This window comes from Scomber scombrus, chromosome 9 (assembly GCF_963691925.1).
Source record: "Scomber scombrus chromosome 9, fScoSco1.1, whole genome shotgun sequence".
Taxonomy (NCBI): Eukaryota; Metazoa; Chordata; class Actinopteri; order Scombriformes; family Scombridae; genus Scomber; species Scomber scombrus.
In genome coordinates, this window is record NC_084978.1 from 20859086 (window position 1) to 20870242 (window position 11157).

The 11157-nt window shown below is 42.3% G+C and overlaps 1 protein-coding gene across 1 annotated transcript; it reads right to left on the bottom strand.

Annotated features, from left to right (window-relative positions):
• Window positions 1-754: 754 nt before the first annotated feature.
• On the bottom strand, window positions 755-10516 carry frmpd3 (FERM and PDZ domain containing 3). The gene is made up of 10 exons (XM_062425837.1): window positions 10409-10516; window positions 8877-9008; window positions 8551-8670; window positions 8031-8167; window positions 7373-7499; window positions 6641-6730; window positions 6216-6395; window positions 5897-6032; window positions 4281-5171; window positions 755-3618 (listed from the first exon to the last, which is right to left on the bottom strand). Exons 1-10 carry the CDS (start codon window positions 10511-10513, stop codon window positions 797-799), a joined length of 4740 nt encoding a protein of 1579 aa, XP_062281821.1. The 5' UTR covers window positions 10514-10516; the 3' UTR covers window positions 755-796.
• Between the last annotated feature and the right edge of the window lie 641 nt (window positions 10517-11157).

An 11157-nucleotide genomic window follows, 5' to 3' on the forward strand; every position in this document is an offset into this window, starting at 1 on the left:
ACTGTACAGAGGATAAGACTGTGACTTGTGTCTCTGCTACATTGTCTGCCATGAGCAGGTGTGTTTCATACCTTTGCAGTTTTATTGTGAGAATGGGCTTCTGTCCATCAATATAGTTAAATATGTCATAATTGTCTTTTGGCGGTTTTCGTTTTTCCAACACTGCCATTTACATTTTGACTCTTGCATCAGTACGCCAGACATAGCCAACAGAGATCTCCATTTTGAATTACAACAGTTAGAAAATTCAACAAACAAGCACACAACCATCTAACCAACCAACGCTTTGGACTATGCAATTCACAGAAGTAGCTACTTGACAAAATTTCTGAAATATCTTTGTCCAGAGCATACATTTATTTCTGATGGTTTATTATAATTTTTATAGTTCTCTTGACTCAATACATTTCAAATATATATCACCTTTTTTCTCCACAAAACTTTATATTATTTGCTAAGTAGACACAACTCAAATCTACATTACATATAAAATATTATACCATAATGACTTATTATATTGTGAATATTGATGTGAGGTGATTAGCCCTGTGTCACCCAGTCTATTGTAGGGTTCTTATTCCATTGTGCATTAGTTTGGTGTATCTTTATATTTCAAAACAATATCCAGGAGGCTACCTCAGGGCCTGTAAACATGGGATGGAACAGCTGCATTGCAATTTTTACTGTGGATGATTCATTGCACATTCTGTAAAAAATGTAAACAATAAATAAATAATGAATTTGGATAGAGTAGCCACCCACATTCAGGGTTGTTTTGATTACATCCCTGCCAGATTTATTTTGACTGGGCAGGAAGAGTTTTGATGGGTCGAGTGAGTGAGCTCATGTTATTGGTGTTAGAGGAAACTTGAGGACTCATTGTCTTTGTCGGCAGGCTGCTTGAGTGTCCCATTGATTCTTCTGCTGCACGCAGAAGCAAGGTATAGTTGATAGCTACTTCCTCAACTTTTCTCAACAGCTGCAGCCTTTGGGTTTCTGAACGAACTCCTCTGACCAATTTGATGAAGGTTTGAGTTAGTTCACACAACACTTGAAAGCTAGCTGTGACAACAGCAAGCATTCGTGTTGGGCTTTTTTCAACACTTGCCACTCGCCGACATGATGCTCTGAATTCTTTGAAGCGCACTGCCAGCTCTTGTTTGTATTCTGCAATCCGTGAGGGCTGAAGACGAGCCTCACCCTCAGCTTGTGGGCTGTTAGCACACTGACGCAGGATTGCTAGCAACTCATTAGCATCCAACTGGGCATTTAGGAAACCATCAGGTAAGCTGAAAGTTTTCCCCTGAAGAGCCTGTACCCGTGCCAGGCTCCCTTCCAATGTACCACAGGCTCTTAGGTCAATCTCTTGTGTCTGTGGCTCCTCCTCCTCCTCCTCCTCCTCTTCCTCTCCGCTGCAGTCCTCTGCATTAAGAACCTGGAGTGTTTTGCTTACCACAGGAAAAGTATGTGGATCCAGCTCCATGCCTGGAAGGACCTGAAGAGGTATGGAGTATGAGAGCTCATCCTTCTCACTACTTTCATCAGCTGCCTCACACTTCCTGTAGCAGAAACAGAATGAGCAGCATTTATCCTTTTCATCACTGTCTTCACTAGGCAAGGTCAGCAGCACTTCCCCAGTCCCTTCTTTACTTTCACGCAGTAGCTCCTCTCCCTGAATAAAAAACACACCCTTTTTTCCCTTCCCCTCTGCCTGGTGAGACTGTGTGTGCACTGGCTCGATGGGGGTGGGGAGCCTCAGTCCTGTCGCCCTTACTCTCTCCATCTCCTTCTCAAGACTCTTGGCTTTGGGCTTCACCTCAGCATAAACAGGTAAGCTAGTGCTGTTATCCAGTTCTCCAATGCTGTATCGCCTCTGGAGCTTCTTATATTGTGGTGCTCCCATGCAATCTGTTTGTGAAGTACAGGTCGGCAAGCAGGAGCCATGCTCACCCCTTGGCTCTCTTGACTCAAGGCTGGTAGAACGTATTCGTGTTGTCTTGATCTCTAAGGTCTGAGGTCTCCTTGTAGCACCTTGGGTGTGAGGGGCTTTGGAGACTGCTGGAGGGGTCTTCGAGATAGTTCTCTCTCTGCCTCTGTGCTGTGCCTCTGTTGTGGAGCCAACTGGTGTGTCAGGTAGTCGCATGCCCCTACCCATTCTCTTACAGTCACAGCTGCGTCGCTGCTCCCTGGAGATACCTGGTGCCTTTAGGACAGGGCTGGTGCGGAGCTGGCAGGCACAAGGAGTGCCTGAGGGCACAGGTGAGGATCCCTGGGGCATAAACTCCCCCTGGGATGACTTGGGTTTCAGCAGCTCCTCTAAAAACTCTAGTTCATACTGTCGGACTTTCTGCAACTGAGCCCTTCGCTCATCTGTTTCTCTTCGCATTCTTGCTGGAAATGTAGCTGAAAGAAGGTTTCTAAAGCTCAAGAAAGGGGCACTGCGCTGGGACTTCCCCTTACCACTGCCTTGTTTCTTTGAATCTCTGGCTGGGAGAGTAGAGACCTTATCTATAGCGGGGCTAGGTGTTGTTGGGTCATCTAAAATAGGTAATGATTTTATGGGGCATTTTTGTGAATCAGGATGGGATTTTCCCTGGGCACCCTCAGTCTTGCTTTCAGCCTCCTCTTTTCTCTCTGATTTTACTGGCAAACGAGGGGAATACTTTTTTTGTATTTGAGGGCTGGGTTTTGACAAACTAGGATCTGCTCCTACTCTCACTGCATTTTCTTTACTGTTAGCCAGCTGAAGGCCTTTGGCACGAAGGCGCTCATCATCTGTGGGGGAGGAGGACTGAAACACCACTACCTTCTGAACCTGTGGATCTTTTATTCTTAACTGAGGCCCTGGCTCCTGTTGCACTGGGCATGTGCAGAAAAGGTCGTCAACTGGCAGCAGTTCTGTTGAGCTTGAAGGCTTCATGGTCTCACTAGAGGCAGTCTCGGCATCTTGGCACATAATAGTAGGGGAAATCTTGGCAGAGGCAGTTCTGTCCACAGGCAAGAGGATAGGTAAGGCTTTGATGCTAGGGTCTGTGTTATGAGGTGCTGTTGTCTTCCCCTTTATGTCCTCAGAAACATTTTGACTCAGTGTCTCCCCAGAATAATTTGATAATTTCTGATCTCTACTCACTTGAGCTGTCAGTGAATCATCAGACACTTTAAGTTCCTCAGGTGACTTAGAAGGGGGATCAGGAGTGTTTGCTTTGGTGGACACAGAGTTTGCTTTCATTTCTGCTTTCTGCTCAGTCTGAGTGATGTCTTGATTGCCTCCCTGCTCTGTTACAACACTGAGTATTGCAGAGTCTTGACTAGGGCTAACTTTAAAGGGAACAGTCTTGCTGAGGATTACTTGCTTGGGTGGACAGCCAGCACGAATCTGACCCACAGAGAAGGCCCCAGTCCCTATGGTTTTTGCAGTGCAACCAGGGATAGCCAGGGGAAAGTCACGGCGGCAGAGGATACGTTCCTTGTTGATATGGTGAGCCAGCAGGTAGGCCTGGTTCTGGTTTTGTTTCATAGCCGACACCATTTCAGAAACATCTGTCAATTCAGAGGAGTTGGTCTCATGGCCTGAGTCCAATGATGACTCAGGTGTAATGGCAGCTAAGACAATCAGCCCTAAGGAGGAAGGCAAAACAGCACACTATTAGGATGATCAAGATATAATCAATACATGCACATAAATATGAAATTGTCATATTAGAGTTTTACTTTAGTTATTGAACCAGACATTTGCAGTAGATAGGGTTAATCTTAATCACAAACAGAAAACAGTACTTTTGGAACAATTTCAATTTCCAAAGTCCTTAAGGGTTAGATTTATCTAGGCACTATGCACTAATAGGCTTCCATAAAATAACTGCAGGTTTTGCATGCAGATGCAGATATGTGTGTGCCTGAGAAATGTGCAAAGATGAGCATATTTACTATTCTGACTATGTTCTTAAAATTTGTCACAAAATGTTTATTTTTTTAATAATGGAGGCTTGTTCTTTAGTCTAGTTTAGGTTATTAGGTCAATTTGTTTCGCATCCTGTAGGTATGAGGTAACTCTACCTTAATTATATGTCTGTGCAGTGTCTGTGCTACTTTAAGAGATTATAAGATTTGTTTGCCCTTTCACAAGAGGAGTCTCTTTAGTAATAATACAATGATGTTGCATTGCAATTGTGCTGTGTAATGTTAATTGATAAAAACGTGAAATTTTTGTTAGATTATTAGATTACTGCTGTTAATTCTGTGAGTGAGATGTGGGCCGTGGCATGACTGAGGCTGTTGACCTGCAGTCTGTGTTGGCTGTTGGGGGTGATGGGGGTAGTCCTCAGAAGCTGCCAAAGCCTCCAGTGCCTGTAAGGTGGACACCAGAGCATCATCAAGCTCCTGGGCATGATCTCTGACTGTTCTCGTGGCTACGTTATCAATCAGTGTCACAGGCACATCTTCCTTGGTTTGGGACAGCTTCCCAGAGGTGACTCCTTGGCTGGCACTGTTTCGAGCCTTCCTTCCTCTCTTTGGGTCATCCTCATCTGAACTGTTGTCCCTGAAGCCGGGTGGCGGGGCAGCAATAGCAGGTGGTGGTGGTTGCAGCTTTGCTCCTGCATCATCTGCCTCCTCCTCATCCTCCTCTTCATTTCCGGGGGGCGGTAAGGCCATGAGATCAACAGCGCCTCCATCTCGGGAGGCACAAGCACTGGAGCAGTATTTCCCCGAGCTACCACTACTGTTCACTGCTGTTGATAGACCCTCTGCCCTGTGCCTAGCTTTGCAAGAGTCACAGAAGTATCGTGAGGTTTTCTGGGATAAACCAAGTGTTAGTGCTCGGATTCTAAATCCTGCATTCTCCACTGGTGTGCCCTCTGAAACCCCAGCAATTTCCTCTGTACTCTGCTGTGTGGGATCTGACTTGGTGCGGGGTCGCCCAGGGGGCTCTTGAGAAATAAAGTTCTCATTTATGTCAAGTTCAGCCTCAGCGTGTATTTGGAGCTCCTGAAATTGTTGTTGTTCTTGAAGGTGGACATGACACAGGCCTAGATGCTGAGACTCTGCAGGAACTATGGCCCTTGAAGACCCTGACTCTCTGTGCGAGCTTTCCCTCTCGTCCCCTCGTCGCCCTCCACTTGGCATGCCGGTTGCCCCAGAACGTGGGTGGGCATGGTGGGAGCTTCTGTAATCTGAGGATAGAATTGTTAGAGCAGTGGAGAGTTTGAGGTATTAAGAACTTGTGGGAGTAGAGATGATCCAGATGGGAAAGCAGAGTCAACAGCTGGTGGTCACATGCGGATTATTTGTTATTTTGGAGATGGATGTTGGAAGTTGAAAGTTGTTTGAGGTTGGAGGGTTAGATTCTGGTGGAATGTGATGGTATGATGATCCTTCTTTTATGTGGACTACAAGTTGAGACAGCAGATGGCAGAGGATCTGTTCATGTTTGTACAAATGTATGTGATTACAGCAAAAAGTACAGCAAGATGCATCGCAAAATTCCATGTTATTATATCTTGGGCAAAAGAAATATGGACTATCTCATTCCAATGAGTCAAGATGGAGATGGGACAGCAGAGGGAAGAGAGACAGCAGAGGGCGCCATGGGATGGTAGTTCAAGGATAACCTGGTAATGGTTTCAGTCAATGAACAAACAGACCAATGTCAATGTGGACTGATCATATGAAAATTACCAAATATTGCCTGACATGCAATGTCTAATATAATGCTGGTATATGTTGGAAGAACAACTTTAATTATACCATTCTAAATGTGCGATATGGATCTTTTGTTTTGAAATTTAAAGTAAACAATGTTGTTTTCTGTAAATTATTTTAACATTTAGTTTATACTGCCTAATCAGAGCATATAGTTAAGATTAACTGCTATAGGCTAAGAAGACTTCCAACATACCTGCCTTGGTCAGCTGAGACTGACCAGGGGTCCGGAAGTAGATGGTCCTTTTAGGGTCTACGAACAGCTTGTAGTAGCCAGAGATGAGGCACGCAAAGTTACTGGCATCAGGCCATTCCATGAGTAAGACCAGGGGCTGCAGGGGGTGGCAGGGAGGGGAATTAGGAGACTGTTTAGGGGACAGGCAATGAGCATTGCCTGCTCATTTTGTAATGACCTGATGTATTTAGATTTATTAAATTGTTGAACAACACAAATATCTGTCTTGGCTTTATTACATGCCATTGTACTATGCATCTTTTGAGATTTGTTTCAATACCTTGGCCTCATGTATTGTCACCTCCACACGAGCCACTCCCTGGCTCTCTCGATAGAGCTGAATCTTGGCAACCCTGCTGAACTCGGCCAGAACTGTTGTGAGGTTGTTTTTCAGGTCAATCACATGACTAATACCATGTCGAGGACCCACCAGTAGTGTTGTAGCTGATTGTTTCTCATCCTATAGAAGAACACAAGAGATTTACAATTATTTACATACACTATAGAACAAAACATTATATTGTTCAAAATTCTGTCTTGAGACAATTCCTTGAAGATGCTACATTAGTACATGTAAGAAGCAAGCTTTTTGTGTGGTTAGATGTACAGCTTTAGAGACACATAAGGAAAGTGAATGAAGGTAGGAATTAAATAAAAGAGGTACACATGTAGTATTCCTGCACAGAACGGTTCAAAACATATTACCAGTCCAACAGTGTGGAACAGTATTCCTCCAAAAGGTGGGAGGTCATTGAGTACTCGCATGTACTGCAGCTTCCCTTGGAGAGGAGGGACCTGTCAACAAAATGATAAACAAGAAACTCTCATCTTTGACAGGCAGGACACCAAAATAAACACCAGCCATCAGTGAAATGCTAGTAAAATATTCAAGTGGCTGGTAGATTTGCTTCACTCACTGGCCAAAAAAACAATGGTAATCTACTGAGTGGTTGGGAAAAATATTAACATTCACCAACCATTTGGCCAATGTAAAAAAAAGTTCAATTTGATTCCTGGCCCATCATATGTCCTCATGGGGGCACTGTTGAGCCACACGTGTTTCTAATAAAGTCTTATGCAACAGTTACATCTATAAAGATGAAGGGCTTGTCCGAGGATAAAGGACTGGTGATCATGCAGACATAACCATAAAATACAATAAATTAAATTGCCTTTATAAAGCAAAGTGTTGTGATATAAATCTGCATTGTAATTAAGAGAGGGAGAAAATAGGAAGGAGGAGGGCTCTATATGTGTTCAATGCTTATAAATGTGTAATAACAGCAGTATGTATGAGAAGATTCTTAGTCATTCTCAAGTCATAGTACATCTTAACTCAGCTACTCTGAAAATAACAGCAGTATATCTAAAGGCACTAAAACCATCCACAAACATTTCTCAAAATGTTTCATATATGGAAATGTTTACAAGCAGCACCTTGTTGCCTGACGGTGGTGGATGCTGGTAAGTCTTCAGCAACTGAGACAGGCTCTTACACACATTCTTCTCCTTCACTGTTGGAAGCAGAGTGAGGGGAAGGAAAGGCTCTAGTCCCCACTCTTTTCTGTGATAGAGAGAACAGTGGTATAAACAATGGAAATGGCAGTGGAATGGTTAATCAGAGTCCAGGGAATATAACTCAACAAAGACAAATACGTTTTTTCATCCCACAGAAAGACACAGTGAGCCTAGCTTGCATCTTCTACAACTCACGGCTTGACATGGCCACCCTAGTCTATTACAAGCACAGTGGATCTGTTCTGCTTCTGTGGTTGTGACAGCAGAGGCTAATTACTTGCTAGGTTGAGGTTTTGAAGAATAAATGAGCAAATTGAGGGAGAGATGTAATTTCACAAAGCAATGGATTTCTTTGTCTCATAGCGGCCCAGGGAAACTGATCCTTTATTAATTTGAGTTTTTAATACTATTGGGATTAATTATTAATCATTTAGATATTACTGAATGAACAAACTTCACTGTGGGACTCACTGATCTGGTACTCTAAATTTTCAATGCGGTAAAAATGCAATACATCAATTTTTGTGTGTAATTTGTCAGAAGTTCATTTGATGGATAATTTAGTTTGCAGACTTACTCTACATGCTTGAGAGACATCTTCTGATTAGGCCTTGCGGAGGACACAGTGATGTAGATATGGAGCGCCGCCAATCGTAACGTGATGTCAGATTTCCAATCCATGCCAAAGCGCTCCTTGATTACGTCATTGCGATTCTGTGAGGACATAATGAAATGTTGTTGTTTTGTACACGTGTTAAAGACTGGAATCCTTCTGCAAGTCATATCATTAGCTTAATTGTCAGGGACTGCTTCCAAATTCATAAGAGTGTTGATGTGAATGCAACAAGATGCTATAATATGGCCTCTGTGTCTAAAGTCTGACTCTGGCATTTGTCACTTTACTAACTCACCCCTAAAATTAGTCAAGAAGGCAAACATAATCTAATATAAACTGTGAAATAAAACAAGCTGCCTATGACAGCTTCTAATCATTGGCTCCCTCTTGGCACACCTTGCTCTTTGAGGAGACGGCTCTCCAACAGTGTCATGAGATTGAATGACATCCTTCTAAATCCCCCTTTAATCCAGTGCTTTACCTGTATATAGAGGTACTCAAAAGCAGCTGGGTCCCTTCTTAGCAGGTCTGCAGGGTCCTTGGGGAAGAAGCAGATGCGGAACAGACACTTCATCCCTTGGAAATAGGTTCTATGCACCACCTGAGGGAATATGACAGTATCAGCTAGATAACCAACATCATATTTGGTATAAGTCACAAATATTATAAAGACATGTTTCATAGGTGAACAGGGTTGACTACATATTGGATGCATCTGTGATGCTGTCTAGACTCAGCTCTGCTCTCCTAATTCCATAAAAATATTCATCAGTAAAAGCATTTTTTATTCATGTTTCTGTTTCTCACATGTGTCAGAGGCTGGTTCTCCTGCAGCAGATGCAGCCTCTGATTCTGGTCCAGACCACCTGCCTCCAGCACCAAGGCAAAGTGCTCAATGTAGCGGAGTGAGAGGCGGTCCTGCAGGGAGGAGATCACATCCTGGAGGAATAGAGATGGAAAGAGATTAGAGACGGAAACACATTTCCACAGTAAGAATACACTCTACTTAAGGAAATACATGTATTTGATGTATGGAGGCTATTTTTTTTACCCTGAATTCATGCACTCCATGCTTGTACACAGTAGTTTGTCAATTTGATATCCATCTTCTGTTTTGGCTCTACTTTGATATCGTGTTTGTCGTTTAGAGCAACAGACAGCTTCCACAGATATTTTTATTCAGCACATTTAAGAAAATAACGTCTGTGTCGCGGAGAGCAGGGTAAACTTTTGGTGTGGTGCAGATCACTATCTATGAATGATGTAGAGCTTTTTTTCATATCCTTCTCCTATCTTTCTAAAATGCACAGATACATTCTGAGGGAAAATTTATGGTTTATTAAATCTGACTGTGGGCTATGCCTGAGGATAATTTATTTCCCCTCTTAATATATTAGAGACTTGGACATTAAAGGGGATTCTACAGTAGTGATGTTCCTGTAGTTTGGCTTTCGGTGTCAGTCTGAAGGCTCATTTAGAGACTTAAAATATGTGCCCTAATGGTTTGCTCTCTATAAACAATTACTTAGACTTACCAATGTAACCTAAGCAACGGCTGTCTCTAAAAAGCAAGGACAAGCAGTTTAAACAGTATTGACTTGTATAGTTTGCATTAAATGACGCCTGGGGAAGTCACACAATCAATTGAAGGACCCACATAATGCTATAGATTGTAGCCTTGAATACTGCAGGAGCACTTCTTTAGCTCTTTAGCTGGCATACAGTCTAATGGGCACACAACCTTGCTATTGTGCCATTGATTTAATCTGTATTATTGTTTTATTGATCTGTGACCTCTTATTATGCCGAAATTCCATTTAATTAGGCTGACAGGGGAGAGCTTCCTCTATCTCTCCTTTAAAGTTATTCTGTGCTTCTGCTTTTCTCCCTTTCTGTCCCTCCACGAGCAGAGGAGATATTTGTGAAATCTAATAGAGTCTGTTTAATGAGTCTGCTCAGAGATGTCAGACTCATCTTAGAGACTGACATAGAGACAGAAAATGACCTCTGTCTGACTGAATTCATTTGTTGCTTTATGTCCTTAATCACGTTAATGAAATTTTAAATTCCAGAAGCTGATAGGATGTCGTTTCACAAAATGAGAGCTGTTTTTCTAATCTCTCCTGAAAATGATTACTTATTAGATACGTATGTGACAAAGTGCAAATGGATTGTATTGTTGAACATTATGATACATTATAATACTTTTTACGACCCATTGCAATCTTTTGAGAATGTGAAATCCTGAAATAAATATTTTGACATCCCTCAGCTCTTGTGGACATCAGGCTATAAATTCAGTTGCCTCTCACATATGCACAGCTGTTGTGAATACATACCCTAACAGTGGTACGGCTATCAAATGTAAAGGACTTAATCTGTCCATTCTCCAAGAACACCTTCAATACATTTGGTATGAGTAGCAAGGAGTCGTCCTTGAGCATTGTCTGAAAGAGATTAAGGGAGACAACAGTTTAGGTTTAGTGAAAAAAATGATGGATGAAGTTCAAGATTATCAAATATCAAGATTATCAAAGCACAGATTGGGTTTGTGCGTTGCTATAAAGTGAGGAGCAAAAAAGAATGAGGATACAAACATGCTTCTTGTGAAAAACCACAGAGTGTATATAAAACAAACAACAAATTATAATGAAATTAGTTATTGTGCTTTCTGTAATAATGGCAGCACAGAGTGTATGTAGCCTGAGAGGCAAAACACAGGGCAGAAAAAAAAAGCACTAGTCGCTGCATCACTTGCATTAAGCTTTTTGCTCTCAGCGCAGGGTAATAACTGAAGGCGACTCCGATGACTCAGTTTTTATCAACTCATCTCTCTCTAATGTGGATTATGGTGGCTGGACAGTAAAATGACACTGTTTAAAGATATTTTATTGGGAAAATCAACCTGTAGGGGCGGCGAAGAAACAAAAATATAGTCTAGTAATCTAAATTTGAGAAGTGAGAGGGTAACACACACCTTCTCAACTCCCTGTCACGGTCTCCTTTTTTTTTATCTTGCTGAGGGTTTTTTAAGAAAATGACTCAGTTCTCATTATGTAGTTTCAAAGACCACAGTTGTGATCAGAGG